Source organism: Zosterops lateralis (genome assembly GCF_965231275.1).
Source record: "Zosterops lateralis genome assembly, chromosome: 24".
Classification (NCBI taxonomy): domain Eukaryota; kingdom Metazoa; phylum Chordata; class Aves; order Passeriformes; family Zosteropidae; genus Zosterops; species Zosterops lateralis.
Window position 1 is genome coordinate 4,051,282 of NC_139784.1, and position 16,610 is coordinate 4,067,891.

At 55.2% G+C, this 16,610-nt stretch overlaps 1 protein-coding gene across 1 annotated transcript in view; it reads left to right on the forward strand.

Annotated features, from left to right (window-relative positions):
* ZNF385C (zinc finger protein 385C) overlaps positions 1 to 16,610 on the forward strand; it is a gene marked incomplete at its 3' end in the record, with an annotated part of 55,887 nt that overhangs the window by 17,222 nt on the left and 22,055 nt on the right. Inside the window, exon 2 of the mRNA XM_083877567.1 lies at positions 803 to 1,051. Within this exon, the coding sequence (XP_083733693.1) occupies positions 803 to 1,051 (249 nt within the window). The remainder of the gene's footprint in view (positions 1 to 802; positions 1,052 to 16,610) is intronic.

Here is a 16,610-nt window from a genome sequence, read left to right on the forward strand (position 1 = left end):
CCAGGGACATCCCTGCAGGGCACCCTTGGGTCCTGCCTGGCCACCCACAGACAGCCCGGCCCCAGCCTTGGCCCCTTGGCGTGCCTGCGGGTATTTGTAAGCCGCAGCTGCCAGCTCCAAGGTGGTAACTGGATCACAGGGCTCGGGTGACCTTCGCGCCTCTGAGGCTGTTCTGGATGTCCCACCAATTCCCAGCTCGGGGTCGGGCAGCAGGAACAGTGTCCCTGCAAGGCAAAGGCCGCTGGAGGGCTGTCCCCAGCTGACCCCAGGGCCCTCCATGGGCAGCTCTGTTCTGTGGTGTCGCTGTGTGGGTCTGGGGCTCCAGCTCCTGCTGCAAGTTGGTCCCACAGAGCCCCGTGTTCAGGACAGGCACCCGCTGGTGGCCGACAGGGCCAGTGCCAGTCGTTCTCCTGCCGTGGTGGGGACGGGCTCTGGGACACCCTCACCGCACACGAGTCCTGCCAGCTGAATCTCTTGCCTGCAGAGAGTTGGTTCCATCCTAACTCTGCCTTGGGCCAATCCACAGTGCTGCCCACGAGTGAACAGAGAGACTTGACTTGACATAAGGAGTGTCATCTAGAGCTGGAAACTTGGAAGAAGTGGGTTCTTCTGTACTCCAGCACTAACCTCCTGGGAATGCTGCTGCTCATGTCGTCTTGCCCAAACGCTGTTGCACTTGCTCAGAGATCCCCTCGGATTCACACACACCACAGGCATGGGACCCGTGTTGGGCTCTCCTGCCTCACCTGGCACCTGTTCCTGTCCCCCTGTCCTCACAGTGGGTCTGTCCTTCCTCCTGCAGGCATGAAGCGACCCCTGAGCCCATCCCACAGCCCCGAGAGTGCAGTGCAGCTGGCAGAGGAGGCCAGCTGCCCACCCAGCCAGCCCGAGCAGCGCATGAAGAGGGAGAAGAAGCACCAGTCGTTCACACTTTGTGAGGTCTGCAATATCCAACTCAACTCGGCTGCACAGGCGCAGATCCACTACAACGGCAAGTCCCACCAGAAGCGCCTCAAGCAGCTAAACAAGGGGAAGATGCCTGCAGCCCAAGGTAGGAGCCCACCCAGCAGGTCAAGGTTGCCCAAAGGCTGCCCTTGCTCTGGCACAGCTGCTCTGTTGGGCTCGTGGAAAGATCAGAAATGCTGTATTTTGTCCTTGGTATCTGTCACTTGCTGGTCTACCTGAACTGCAGGGCTTCCCCCAGCTGTCACTGGCAGTCTTCAAGTGGTTTTGGGGCCCAAGAGGCCACGCTGCTGCAGCAGCAGAGGGATAGACACATGTGGGTCTGTCCATGTGCAAGCATGGTTGCAGCTGCTCTGTCTTTGTGGGTGTCTTCTTGAGTTCTGTAGAAGGTTTGTGCAGTGGGGACATGTGTGTCCAAGGCTGGAGTTGCTGTCAGTTGCTGGGCTACTGGATGCTGCTTTCCAGGTGCCAAGCTGACTGTGTCCCTGTAGGCTCCTGGTGTGCACTTCTCCTGTATCTGTGCTGAGTTTGACTCAAAATGCTGCTTAGATGTTGGTGCTGAGGTCTCTCACCTGTCGGCTGCGGCAGAGATGCTGGCATGTGCAGGTGCCGTGCTGCTGGGCAAGAGCTTGTGCAAGGGCAAGGACTCACTTGCCCTCTGTGCCATCTGCCAGCATTCACCTGGCTGGGCCCAGCTGGCTGCTGCATATTTTATGCACAAAAGCAGGGAAGTGTGCCCAGAAATGTCACCCTGTCACCATGGCTGACCTGCTCCGCCTGAGCCTTTGGCTGTGAGGGTTTGTCGTTAGCAGCAAACCAAGGGAATTGCAGAGAATCACAGAATGCCTTGGGATGGAAGGGACCTTAAATATTATATGGTTCCTTGCTCCTGCTCTTACTGGAGACTGGGCAGGCTGAAGCCATAAATTCCTAGCATGGAAATAGTCATGTGTGTGCCAAATCCTGCCCTGACTGATGCTGGTTTTGTTTGGGTAAGGCTTAGGATATGCAAAGGAGCAGGTCTCTTCATCAACATTACTGACAGATGGAAATATCGCCGGCTATTTTAATGGGGATAGGGCTCATAAATTCCAGCCTGCAGCTTCCAGCTTCTCCCCTCAATCTGGTTGTGGCCTGATGGGAGGCTGTCCAGGGATGCATTTCCTACTGAGCCAAAGAATCTTGGATCATGCCAGTCTGCTCTTTGTGCTTCTGCACCGTCCCTGACCTCTGCCAGTGTCACACCCCTGGGGCCCCGCGCTGTCGGCCCCACACGCTCCGCTCTGTGTGCACAGGCCTCTGATCTGCTTATGTGGGGAAACTGCAGGCAGCAGCTGCTCCCTGTGCCTCCCTGCCCTCCTGTTCCCACTGGAGCTGACCTTTCCCTGCACTTTTGGTTAAAAATGTCACTTCCAGTATTGTCACTGTGAGCCTTTCCCAGCCTCCTGAGACGTGACCCTGGTGGCTGGGAATGGACTGATGTGACTCCTGTGTCCCCTCTGCACCGGTCGTGCTGCTGGCACTGGAGGTACTTGGTGCCATATGTGTCCCCCCAAAATGCAAAAGGGATCAACCCTGTCTGCCTTGCCCCAGCGAGCTGAGGACAAGTACAGGATAAGCTCCTGGCTGGGCTGCAAGGCATGGGCAGGAGGGCACAGGCAAGGCTGGCAAGGTGATGAAGTGCTGGGGAAGCCCTGCCGTGCCTCACCACACTCCTCTAGGAGCCTTTCATCAGCCAGACTTGCACCTTCAGGTGCTGAGAAAATGCATCTGCCTTCAGTCCTGGGAGCAGTCGCCCCTTCTTGGGCAGCTGCCTGCTCCGGGGCTGGGCTCAGCCTGGCACAGCCCACAGACAGAAATGGCTAACACAGGTCTCCAGTGGTGTGTCAGCACTGGGAGAGTCTTGGGAGGTTAAAGACAGTGGATTAAATGAAACAATTCAGTTAGACAAAGATGGGATGTTCCTCTGGGCTGGAATCTCTGTCTCATGCTGACATCTACAGCTACATCAAAGGCAGCTTCCCAGCCAGCACTCAGTCTCCCTATTCCCCTCTGGCTCCTCAGATCTGTTCTTCCTGCACAGGCTGCGATCGCTGGCATCTCGTGGAGCAAAGCTGCAGAGGAGCATTGCTGGCAAACATGCTAATCAGTGTCATTATGATTCATTAGCTCTGTACCACAAAGCCCCTAACTTAAAAACAAATTATTGCTTATTAGCAATAAGTTTCATTTTGCAAGACAGATCCCAGACCCTTGTTGTCCTGTACGGAATCATGGTGAAGGTGGTGATTAGATACAGGGTGCCCACAGATGAAAGACGTTTTCGTGCCGCAGATGCCAGTTCTAATCCAACTGGGTCACGAGTGATTTAATTACTGCCTGTGATTTCCCAGGGAGCCCAAGCGATCTCAGTTTGCTCTCAGAGTGTTTGGGAACCAAAGCACTGTCTGGTGCTGAATGAGCAGGAAGAGCTGAACCACCCCAAAATGGGGAACTGTGGCTGCAGGGGCGTGGACAGGGAGGGAGCTGCTGCTTCCCCTCATCCTGGATCATCCCTGGGGCTCCTATCACAGGACAGGCTGAGCCGGAGCATTTCAGAACTTACACCCTGATCCCTTGCTCTCCCCAAAAGTCCTTTCCACCAGTGTCTCAAAAAAGTCATGGAATGTAAAGAACAGCTCACACACGCTGCTACCAGAGCATTGTCTCTGGGCTCTGCCAGCCCACATCTCCCTGAAAGGCAGCAGGAAGCACTCTCCTTTGGAGCACGAGGCTCTGGTTTCCCAGGCAAATCTGAGCTGACAGCAGCTCATACCCCTTTGGCCAGGGTCCATGGGAAGGACACACTGTTCAGGCATCTCCTGTGCCAGGAGGGTTCACACAAGCCCCAAGCCCAACTCAAACCACTTTTCTTGGCTTTGGAGGTTGCTGAGCTGCTCCCCCAAAACCGAGTGCCAAGGCAGGGCCAAAGCAGCTGGAGGCAGCTGTGCCGTGGGGCAGATTCGTGTCATAAGCTCTTCCCCCTCTCCAATATCCCGTGGCATTATGTACCCTGACCCTCTCCCTGGCTGCCTAGTGCTGTCACCCCCCTCACACTGGGGCTGCCTGGTGCTGTCCCCCCCCTTGGCAACACAGCCCTGGAACAACAGTTCCTTGCAAAGGGAAAGGTCCTGGTTTTCCCAATTATCCGCTGAAATGTCTGTCCATGCATGTTTGGGAGCAGAAAGGTTTGAGATGAGCAGAGAAATCGCTGTGACAGCTTCAGCATCACTGGGCCTGGAGCAGAGAGAGGGGCCCCTGGCAGGGGACATGGGGACCCTGGGGGTGCCTGGGCTGCTCTGGGAGTCAGGGGGGGCTGGCAGCTGCCGGGGAGATTATCTTGGGTTTCACAGGGGGTGCCAGATGAACTCCCTGATTTCAGCAGCTGGCAGGGAACCCACTCCCCTTGAATGGCTCCTGCAGAGCTGGGGTCACGGTGCCTGAGGCTGGGCTGTCGCCTGTTGCACTGACCAAGGAATCCATGGTTGTGCTCTCGGCTGCTCTGGGAGAGCCCTGCTGAGAGACAACTCCTGAAAACCACCCAGAGCAGCACCTGGGAAATCTGTGCCTTGGGGTGGAGAGCAGCAGAGGGAGGGGAACTGGTGGGTCTCACCACGGGCAGTCTGGCAGGTGTGTGATCCCATTCCATGATGCTGCTCCGTGATCCTGGGCCATGTTCCTTTTCCATGACCCTGCTCTGTGTGCTCCAGCATCTCATTGCTCAGCTGCATTCCCTCCTCCTTCCCCCACTGCTCTCTGCTGTCACAGCCTTTCAGCTGTTCATTACCCAGCAAACGGGTGCCAATCCATTTCAGCGATGTTCAGCGGGGCTTTGTCTGCAATAATCCCAAGGTATTGATTTAAATAATTTGCAAACATGTGGGATTAGGGTCTAATTGGGACTAATCGGGGTGCAGCAGTCATGTCACCACTAGGTCGGGGCTGGCACATTCTCACATCTGCCCTTGATGGAGCTCCCAGCCGTGCCCAGCCTTGGTCCCTGCCAGGACCTGCTCCAGCAATGCCAAAGGAAAAGTTGTTCTTTCTTGCTTCCTCCTTAACTCCTACAGCAGTTTGCTGCTCTCCTGCTTTTGGGACTTTTTGGACAAATTTGGCAGGAGCAAGCCAGTATCTGGCTGGCATGGGAACCACTTCACAGCGTCCATTGCCAGGTACACTGGCAGCACATCAGGCTCTCCCAAATAACCAATGGCAGATCCGTGCCCAGCCTAAGTGCTGAAGGGGATTTAACATTTGGCTGGGACAGACCCTGCATCTGCCAGGTGCTGATCAATACCTTGTGCCCAAGCAGCACCAGGGTTCAGATTTTAAGCTTCTGTGAATTTTTGAAGGACAAACATACGGAGTCCTCCTGCTCCATTGGCCTCGGCTGCTCCCTTCAGCTGTGAGCAAAGATGAACAAAAATAGCTTTTCAGATCAGATTTGAATAACCTGGAATCTCAGTGGGAGAAATATAATGGTTTTTTCATGTCTTAAAGATGTTGGCTGGGATCAGGAATAATTTGAAGAAGCTCAGTTGGGTAATTGTACATTTTCCTTCCCTCTGCTCACTCCCAGGCTTCTCCCTTCATGTTGGGGCATAGGGATGGGGTGCAGGGATGTCCCTTGTGGCTCCTGGGCACAGAGCTTGGAGGGCTGAGAAAGGGAGGGATTTACCCCTGCCACTGGGAATGGGCAGAAAACTCCTGTTTCACTAAATGCTCTTTTTCTACAAAAAACCCAGTTTCTGTGGGGGAAAGGACCTGTGGGTACCATGTGAGAGGCAGCACATGAGCCCAGACCCAGCACATAGACTTTGTGCTGGCCCATGAATCCAGGGAAAACTGCTCCCTTTCTTAAATCCTCAGAAAATACCCCATTAACTTGCTGTCCCTCTGAAAAGCCCAGCTATTCAGCTTTTTGTGGATTAATAACTGTAGCATAATTAATCTCTGATTTTATTGAGTCAGTAATTTCAAATAGAAAATGAATTGATTAGCGGTCAGCTTTGGCTGGAAGGTTTTTGTGGTGTGGAGCCATCCCCACCAAGACCTCTGGCTCTGCACCCCAGTTCTGGTCAGAGCTTCAAGGATATTTTTCCCTGACACACTTATTCTAAAAAGATCCTTAAAATTTAACCTCTTGGCCATAAAATGACACAGAGAAGCTGCAGGGCTTTTCTTGTGCTGCTGAGGCACAAAGGAGGTGGGAGCCTCCCTTGGCGGGGGCTTGGACACTCAGGTGGATGCTCCAGCTGCATCCATGGAAGGGCTCTGCCTTTAGAAATATAGAGACCAAGCCAAAATATATCAAGGCCAGATAATATATATCAAGTATCATCTTTGTGTGGGGCGGTGGGGGCTCCCCAGGCCATGAGAGTGTGGGGGTGCCACTGATGTGGTGCTGGCAGAGGCTGTGCTGCGCTGCTGGCAGCGGCTATTTTTCCCAAAATCAGTAGGAAATTGCCTCGTGCTATTTTTAAGCCCTGCAGTTGTGAGCCATCCCTCTTTAATCGCGGATTTCGCTGTCACTTTCTTCCACTCGGTTTGCTGTCAAGTTGCCTCAATGGTGTTTCACGGCCACAGCTCGGGGCTGCCACACACGTGACATTAATTAGAAGTGGATTAAGAACAACGAGGAACACGTAGCCATGGAATATTTCACAATTTCCCATGTAGCATCAGCTCAGCGGATTTGGAAGAGGAAACCTGGGATTTATTTTAAGCGGGGGGAAAAAAATGGTCAAAGCAGCAGCTAAACTGTGAGCGTGTCCCAGCTTGTCGGCACCGCTGGTCACCGTCCTGAGAGCTCTGAGCCTGGAGGGGCCTTTTCCAGAGCTCCATCAGCAACTCTGAGCAGGGGGTGAGGTGCCCCCTCAGGATGGGGTGATGCCCCCTTAGAAGGGTGCCCACTGCTGGGGATGTTTTAGGGTCAGACTTCTGGCTCTTGTGGCCGCTACAAGCATTGGATCCAAATCCATCTTGTTTGCAGGGCTTGGCTTTGCCCCCCAAGCACTTGGGGGCTGCTGTGTCTTAAACACCCCCAGGGAGGGCTGAGGCCATGGGGGACCTCGGCACCCTTGGGGGCTCTGCTGTTCTCAGGACAGAGGCAGCCACTGTCCTGCTCTGACATGGGGGAGAGGCAAACATCCTCCTGCATCCCACAGCTGCATCCCGTAGCTTCCCGCTCCCACCCCGGCTGTCAGTGGGGATTAGAGGTGCTGGGTGAACAGGTCGTGCCGGGCTGTGCGTGCGAGGGCCCCGTCCCAGAGAGCGCCGGGACTGAGAGGGGGGAACTGGGGAGGGGTGACAGCCACGGGGAAGTGACTCGTCTGCATCTCAGTGATGGAAACACTGCTCATCCCCCCTGGCCTGCAGCCTCGGGCCCCTCTCCGTGACCGCTGTGTGTGTGTGTGTGTGTGTGTGTCTGTGTGTGTCTGTGTGTGTGCACACGCGTGTGCTGCCCGCCCGGGGACACGGGAGGAGCGAGCGTTCGGAACCCGGCGAGTGGGTGAGGACAGGGGAGGCAGGTCGGGGGGAGCTGGGGGAGGGCAAGCAGTGGGTTGTGGGTAGTGTAGAGCTGTCACTGTGATTTAAGGTCGGCTGCTTAAACTGTTTTATGTTCCCAGACAGTAAGTCGTAAGCAATATAAAATTTTCTCTGAAGAGATGATCTCCCCTCGTCATGCTTCAGCCTCTTTCCCAGAGTGAGCTCTCCCTTCCATAACCCCGTGGTGTCAACACGGGTGTGCAGAGGGACAAAATGGGATTCTGGCCTTTGGAGCCATGTCCACAGCCTGGGACTGGGAACAGGGATCCAGGGGCCTGCTCTCTGCTCCTGGTGCTGCCGGGAGAGCTGGTGACACTGGGAACAGAGCTCTGGATGAGCTGCCCATGAGGGACTGTTCATAGCCATGTATCCTTCTGGCACAAGGACTGTGGCCTTTCCCTGCAGCCTCCCTGGGCTGCCCCCAACCCTCTGCTTTTGGAGCATGTGAGTCGGATCTGTTGGAGTTGTCAGAGCTGTTGGGGTTGCTGGAGTGGTTGGAGCAGGGCTGCCTCTGCCTGCAGGCACCGCCTGCTCACCTCAAATTCAGTTCCCTTCCTTTTGCACACCCCTGAGTTATCACTGCTTGTGGACAGCTTGCCCACAGCACTGCTCCAGCTCACCTTTGGTATTTTCTACTGCCACAGATTTATGAGGAATAGTTTGATTTATCTGGCCATTTCCATGCCAGCTGGAGTGTCTCAGTGCATTTGCCTGGGCACCAGCAGCGCTTGAGGGGCCAAAGCTAAGCAGGAACCTGATGGGCAAAACCAGAGACAGCATCACCCCTGGCTAATTAAACCTACAGAAGATTCTGGGTAGTTGGATTCCATGCCAAACCCCAGTTAGCTCCATATATACCCTGTGGCTCCCCAGGAAAGCTGCACTGGGCTAGGGGGAACCAAAGTGTGGTGGCAAGGTGGAACTCTCTGCTCTGCCCCTTCCAGGAGGGCCCTCCTCAATTCGATGGAAAATCTTACACTCTCTCTGAAACTATTTCCAGGTGTAATTTCCACCCCTTTTCTAGATAATTAAATATTTTTAGGTCATCCAATTTCTCCACCCTATTCACAGACCTGTCCTGGATGCCTTTATAATTAGCCATCTCCCTGGGAAAGATGATGAAAGTGGGAGGCACAGGCGATTGCTCCCTTACCAAAGCCCTGCCCATCTTGGCTCACCCTTGGGGGTCAGAGCTGGGGGTGTGTGTCCTCTAGGGCCACCAGACCCCTCCACTGTCACAAAGCTCCCAGGTTTGCTCCTTTTAAGTGCATAAAAGCAGAATTCTGCAGGAAGGATTCATTAAAAAACTGGGGATTAATCAAAAAATTGGATCCGGGTGGGCACTGTGAACTCAGTGTTTGGCAAGTCTCTGTTTATCGGGGGGGGGGGGGTGTCATGGGGGAAACTGTGAGCCACAAACCCCATTCTCTTTGTGTGGGAAGCCCCCCGGGGAAGGAGGATTCAGCCCTTAAAATATGTTACCTTAATCCTCAGCAAACTCAGGAGCAGGAAAGGTCAGCGCCTGCCTTCCTGGCCCGGCAGGGATGAACCGCCGGCGGCTGCTTCAGCCGGAGCCTTCTGCTTCTGATGGGGCTCAAGTTACAGAGCAGAAGAAAACTGATACACATTCTCCAGGTGTATCAGTCTTGATCCTATCTGGCGTCTTTCACCCCCAAATTATACCCTAAATCCTTGGTGAACAAAGTCAGCCAGAACGGCTCTGGAAGGCTCAGCAGACTTTGGGCAATTCTGGCTGGGCTTTTATCCCTGTCTCCCTCCTCCTTTACCGATGTGTTCATTTCCCAGTTCTGGTCACTATTTGCCTCTGGAGTCTAAGGCTGGGAAGAGCCAGTCCTGAATGCCCCTCAGCCAGCAAAGAATTTAACACTGCCCTCAGCAGGGTATGGAGTAATCTCTGTTGTGGTTCCTGGAGTCTGTTGTCACAAAGAACCCAGTGAACTGGTGACACAGGTGCCCTGGCTGAGCCCGAGCACCCTCCCTTTCTCCCTGCCCTCCCTCATCCTTTAAGCCACAAGCAGGATTCGAGCAGACCTGCCCAAGCAAGCCTGGCTCCAGGCGGCTGCTGGCAAATGCTTCCCCCTCTTAATGCATGTTTGGGATTTGCCTCTCTCGGGATGTGTGTGATGAGCTGAGGGCTGGGGCCTGGGGCTGTTTCACAGGAAACCCTCTGGTTCCATCCCCACACACTTGGAATGCTCAGCCATCAGTGTCCCACATGTGGATTTCAACCTGTGTCGGAAAGTGGCGACCACGAGGGCCTGTGGCATCTGACCCATGTTGCTTCTGGGGTTTTTTTAGTGCCTCCCACGGGATGGTGGAGCTGGTTGTCATGGCCTCTGGGCACCTTTCTCAGCCTCTTTGAGATAGATGCTTCAGCAGCTTCATCCCACAGTGGAGGTATCAGGGAGCTGCAGCCCTGGGCTTTGCTCCCTGGGATGTGGGGCAGCTGAGAGGGGGATGTGGGTCTGCACCCTGTGGGAGGGTTTGTGCTGCTGCCCTATGCCAGCTCTGGGGTACATGGACAAATATAGCAAGTTATGCACCGGACGGACCCACACTGCAGAGCCGGGAAATTCCAGTGATCCGCTGGGCTGGGCAGGGAGGGCCGGAGGCGTTAATAGCTGGGGCTGTAATCAGCACCTGCAATTAGCCTCTGCTCCAGCTGGCCTCAAAGGCTCGGCCACAAAGTGCAGCATCCCACACCGCCGTTCCTCCCTCCCCCCCCTCCGTGTCACTCCAGCTCGAGCCCTTTCAGCCGTGGCGATGCCGGCCAGGACCTGCTTGCCTGGCTGGGATAAATACAGCATGAACTGCAGCTGGGAGAGGATTTATTGAGGGAATTGCTGGGTAGAACTGCAAAGGCTGGTCAGGGCTGGGGGTGAGGGCAAATGGAGGATGGAATGGGGGTCAGGGCTGTAAATCAGCCCAGCCGGGCCCTGCCAGAGGGGCTGGAGGTCAGGAGATGCCAGACTTGTGCATAGCTTGTGGTTATCCCCGAGGAAAGGAGAACAGCCATCGTATGGTTGTCAGCCCCCTGCTCCTCCCAGTCTTTACATTTCCAGCTCTCTCTGCTCGACGCTCCCTGCAGTAACGCCAAACTGCTGATGACATTAAACAAATTAATATCGGGTTTAAATAGCCTGCGGGAGGCCCGGCCAGGCGTGCGGGGCCAGCTGTCAATCCCGGATTAGCGAGTGCCCCGGCTAAACTTACTGCTGCTGTTAACGACCCTGACAGCAACACCCTGCCCGGGGCTCTGCCAGTGCTGCCCCGGTGCCAGCCGAGCCAGGGTGAAGTCTGGGAGAAAGATCCGTGCTGTGCCCCGGCCCTGCAGCAGCACCCAGAGGGGCCCTGATGGCTTTAGTGCTTTTCAGTGCACCAAAATTCTGTTATTTACCCCAAAAGTGCCTAGTCTGGCTGTGGCACACGGGAAGAGACTCAAGCATCTCATGGTTTAACATGTTCATTTTCACTCTGCTTATGGCCCAGCGGTTTCTGCCCAACTCTTTGTATTGTTTGACTTGAGAAAAATATTGAATTCCTTCCTTGTTCTTGTCTCCTGTTCAGGGAGGCAGGGGAGGTGATTGTTTCCCCTTTTCACAAGCAGGTTTTTCATCATTTCCATGTTTAAAGGGCAGTAATGTAAGCAAGTCATGAGCCTCACCTCCCGAGAAGCCAAAAATCAGCACGGAGAAGGTGCTGCCATGAGGAGCCAGCTGCCACAGTCTTTGCTGATGAACTGATGAGGAGGACAGTGGACTCTGGGCTCATGAAAACCCCAGTCATGGGGGGGCTGAGATGAGCATCCCACCCGGTCCAGGCTGCCCTGGGTGTCCACTCGTGTCACCCCACAAGCTGATGACATGGCTGGGTCAGCCCCTGTGTGTTTCCAGCACTCAGGGCTGGGGCTGAACGGAGCAGGGACCCCCAGCTGCGGTCCCAGGCAGGGACACACGGTCCTGCTGCAGGAAAGCCTTTCCCAGGGCTCGGGATGCGCGGCTGCCGCTGAGTGTCCCCTCTCCGAGCAAACCCGGCGGTGGAGACCCGCGGGGGCATTTCGGCACAGGGTCACCTCAGAGCGCTCTCCGAGAGAGCCCCGAAGGCGCAGCGGAGGCGTTGAGGGTCCCCAAGTTTCGGGGCAGCCCCGGCGCGGGGGCGGCCGTGCGGGGAGGGGGAGCGCCCGGTCCCCCCGCCCATTTCCCCGCTGATACCCGGCGGCTCCGGCAGCTTCTCCCCCCGCTCTGCTGCGGGGCCGAGGCGGGGCCGGACGCGGGGCGAGGGGCGGCGGGAGCGGGGCTGCGCCCGGCCCTGCCCTGCCCGCAGCTCTGCCCGGCGAGCGGGAGGCACCAGCAGCGCGGAGGCGACGCAGCCGCATCCAAAATGCTCCTAGGTGGGTGAAACGCAACTTTCCCGCAGCCTCATCTCTCCCCGTCGCCTTCCATCTCTCTCCCTTCCATCGCTCCTCCATCCCCCGGCTCTCGGCTGGCGGAGCCGCTCTCGGGGCTGCAGCGGGAGCGGGGCAGCCGCGGGGCTCGGGGGCCGGTGGGGACCGGGGTATCGCCTCTTCGCTGTCCCGGGGCTACCGCTCCCCGTACAGCCCCGGCTTGAGCACTCCCGTCTGCTGCCGGCTTCCTTCAGCTGGAGGAAAGGGCACTTTTCAGCGTCCGAGCTGTTCTTTATGGGCAGAATGGGTTCTTATTTTGCCGGGAGCTCTGTGCAGACTATATGTATGTGGGGGTCTCTTCTCCACTTTGTGATTTTGGCCGCTAACTTAACTCTAAATAGTGAAACACTGAGGTGGGTTATTTACTGCCGGGAAAGAACCCGGGAATAAGCGGTACTCAATGAGTCTGGATTCAGAGTGAGGGGCTAGGAATGGGCTCGGCATCAAACTCAAATATTGATTCACCTGTGGGGTCTCCATCCTGTTCCCAGGAGGGCTTGGCTCCCCAAATCATCCTCATGAGATTTTCTTGTTTCTAAGCGAATCATGTCGTTCCCATTCCTTATTGCCATTCTGCCTGAAAACCCCGTAAAAGAGCTGCTCGTGTTATTTGCATCAGCTGAGGCTGTACCCTACACCCACAAAATGGTCCCTCCCCGCCCAGCACATAGGCAGCCTGTTCCCTCGGCTCCCAGCCTGCTAATCCTAATTACTTACGGGATTCAAGCTGAGTTTGACTCACTGCATCTTATTGATTTTTCCCAGGGCTGCAGAAAGAGGAGGGAAAAGGTTGTGTGCTGACGGGGCTGGATTTTGCCCTTGCTCTTTGTCTGGGTGTCAGCTCCAACTTGTGTTTCTGCTGCACCTGCGATGCAAATGTTGGTTGCTTTTTGTGTGATGTGAGGCTGGGGGAGAGTGACCAGCAGTGTCCTTGCGAGGGTGACCGGCCAGGGTGGCCAGTGGCCGGTGCTGGAGCTCCGTGGCCAGGCTTGGCCGGCGCGGACTCGAGAAGCGGAGCAGCAAACAGAACGTGACGCTGTTCTTGGACCCGTTTGGTGTGGATTCAGGGCTGGTAATTTTAGTGGTTTTGTTATTTATCAGCGTTTACTTTGCGGCAGGTGCTGGGGAGGGAGTGTGGCCCCCTGGCTGCTGGCAGCGATGGGTCTGGCACGTCCCTGTGGGCAGTGGTGCCACTTCTGTGTATGTGTGTGTGTGCTGTGCACATCCATGTAGGCATGGACATGCCTGGTAACATGTGGCTGGCATGTGCTTGTGGGTCCTGTGGTTGCCTGAGGGCAGTCAGGCCAGGAACATGGATGTTGTTAGCCTGGCACATCACTCAGATGCCCATGTTGGGGTGCCTGTCTCCCGTGAATCAAGCTGGCCCCAGCTGTCTTCCATGGATCAGTTTAATTTTTCTAATAGTTTGAAACACAATCTTTTCTCTGCAATGTCTTTCCCTGGCTCTCTGGAACGCGTAACGGCACACAGGATATTTATCTGGAATACTCGTCAGGCAACACAGGCTTAAAAGGAAAGCAAAAATCCAACCCCAGCGCTTGCTTTTCACTCTGTGTGGCCTCAGATATGGAGGAAACATTGAATAGCCACTAAAGCTTCAATTTTGACCCCGCAATGTCTTGGGCTCACTGATGATCCCCATGCCAGGACCTTGCTGCTCCAGGTGGAAGAATGTGGTAGTCAGACAGTGCTTTCATGGTGATTCCAGCCCTCTGGGGAGCTGTGGGGGTGATAGTGTGGGGAGCCTGGCCCCACTGAGCTGCTGGGTTTGGCTTTGGGGGTCCTTTGGCAGACGGTGGGACTAAGCTTTCCCTGGGGTTGTTTTGGGTGGATTTGCCTGTAAATGCAGCAGTTGTTTTTATTACTGAGACTTGCTCCAAGCAATGTCCTGGGGGACACATCTCTCCCCTGGTTTCAACCCTGAGCAACATTGTGGGGGGGCACAGGGGGCTCTGACCTCCTCCAACAGCCTCAGCCTCCCCTTCAGAGTATTTTTAGACCAAGCTGTCATCTAATCTTGACCTCCAGGATGATGTGGGCTAGAAAATATCAGTGCATCTCCAGCATCAAGCAGAGGATATAATTCACAAATCTCTTTAGTCCATTTTTAATTATGCCTCACCTTGCTGCAGTAATGAACTGCTAACAAGTATTTTGAGCAAATGTGAACTTTTTTTTTGAAGTTTTTCAGTGCCGATGCTCCTGGCAGGTGCTGGCGGCACTGAGGCTTTGATGCTTTGTTTCAGCACCCACCTGATGTCCCTGAGCTTGTAATGACTGCAGGGGCTGGGGATTTAGCAGATTGCTTTTTTTTGCCTTTCCTGAGCGGGATGTTGGAAGGAGTGGGCTGGCTGCTCCCACTCTCCTCCAGAGTGATTATATTAGCATGGCCTGGGTAGGAGTGGCGGAAATTACAATGAAATACTAGAGGTAGGAAATAAAAATCTAATTAAAAAATAATGACAGATGTGTGTCATCTTCCAAACCCTAGGCATGACCATCTTGGCTGTGGGGCAGCCATGGCTGCTGGGGGGTTGTGTGCTTCAGCTGTTGAGGAGCTGTGCTCAGGGAATAATGCTGGGAGCAGAGAGCAGGCGAGGAGAGGTGAAGGGCTTTGGTCTCTCTAAAACTTGGGAGGGGAAATAAGTGAGTGGACTGGGATTTGAAACCCTCTTGGTCCCCCAGGACTTGCCCTCCTGGAGTCTGAGTTGGTGGGCGCCCTTGGGGCAATCTCCCCTTTTCCCCCTACCAAGCAAAGCTGGGACTTGCTGAAACCCATATAGTTTCACTGCTTGGGGGGGTTTTGGGGACAGCTGTGACACTGTCACATGCAGTGGTTTAGGTGTCACCAGGGTGGTCTGTGTGCAGTGCTCTGGCACATGTGGGATGGCACTGCTGAGAGGGAACAGCCCAGCAGGGCTGGCCACTGGCTGGAGCCTGGCTCTGCCACTGACCTACCAGGTGGCCCTGGCCATGTCACTTATCCTCTCTTCTTGTGGGTCTCCTTGGCTCTCTGGGGGCTCAGTGCCAGCCCAGCCCCAGCTGTGTGAGGGAGGCACCTGCCTTCAGGTGCTTCAATAATAGAAATCATTAATTTTCACTGCTAATGGAAGAAACGCTGCACTATGAAAAATGTGCGTTGGCTTGGAGGCAATTCAAAAGGCTGGTGGAGACGGGAGCCCCTAATTTGTTCCAAATTGGTTATTTCACTGGAATGGTGAGAAAGCATCAATCTGAGGAGCTTTTCTCCCTTTTCATTTCTGTCAGCCATTCCTCAGCTGTAATGAATTGGACTTGGCTGCAATTTTTACAATTTAAACAGTGTCCAGAATAAAGGCTGAACTGATCAGGGGCTCTGGTGCACTCCTGAGCTCTCCGTCTCTTGGGAGGACCCAGCCCTCTCCCCCACCACCCAGGGAGGTGTTGGCAGGGCTGTGGGCAGTGGAGCCCAGATCAGGGTTCAGTGCTTGCCAGCTCTCTTCTGCTGCCTCCAGTCAGGATGAGCCCACATCCCTCCGGAGCCCCTCAGGACCTGTGGCAGAGGTTGGTGTGGTCTTGGCTGGGCTGCACCAGCCTGGCAGCACTGCTGCTGTGACACAGGGGACACTGAACTGATTGGGATCTCTGCTGGGGGAGGCATTCTTAAATGCTGTTTTTTCAGATCATTACCTGGCACATGGGGAGCGTTGGGAATTAAAATCCAAAGGGAGTTGGGCTCAATGCTTGTGGACAAGGGAGGAAAAGCTGCTATGTAGAGCAAAACTGATAATCAGTTTTGCTCCTCAGCAGCTGTTTTTGATATTGGTACTGTGGGGGGAAGTTCCCTATGGCTACTGGGGAACAAGATACAGCCCAACCACCTCCCAAGGACCAGGTGCATGGACTGGAGGAAGCCCAGGGAGCGAGATCACTCTGTCCCTGCTTCTGCTTCTTGACAAAAGGGCTTTGCCCTTCTCAGCTGCTGCTCAGAGGAGCCTCAGCCTGGAGCTGGGGTCGCCGGCGGGGAGAGATGAGCGTGCTCCCCCCCTTCCCCAGCCCAGCTCAGTAATCCTGTTGTGACCATGTCCAGAGTTTGCAGGAATGTCATCTGAGTTTATTTCAAGGCTTGTTCCCTGCCAGCTGCAGTCACGCAGCTGAAGGTTGTGACAAGGCTGTGCAGGGGAATGAGGCATGAGGATGCATCCTGCAAGCTGGCAGTGGCTGTGGGGTGTGTGTGGGGGTCCCATGTCAGCAAGTTGGGGGCTTCTTCTCCAATAGCACCTCATGGTTCCCTGTCTATGGCCCACTGCCCATCCAAGCCCCTCCACAAGGACCTGAGTGTGCTTGAGCCAGAGTCTTTGTGCCCACGGTGGTGCTGGAAGGGCATCTTCAGCAGAGGAGGAACAGCCCCTTGAGTTATGCAGGAGAGCTGGGACACAGCTGGGAAATACTGGGGTCCCCCAGTGTGTGTCCCATCCCCTTCTCTGCATGGGAACACCTTCTCCTCCCCATGTCCCTTCCAGAGTCTGCACACCCTGCAGGCCTTGTCCTTGCCAGATCCGCCCGTCAAGGCACCAGCCCGGGGGCTGAAGGA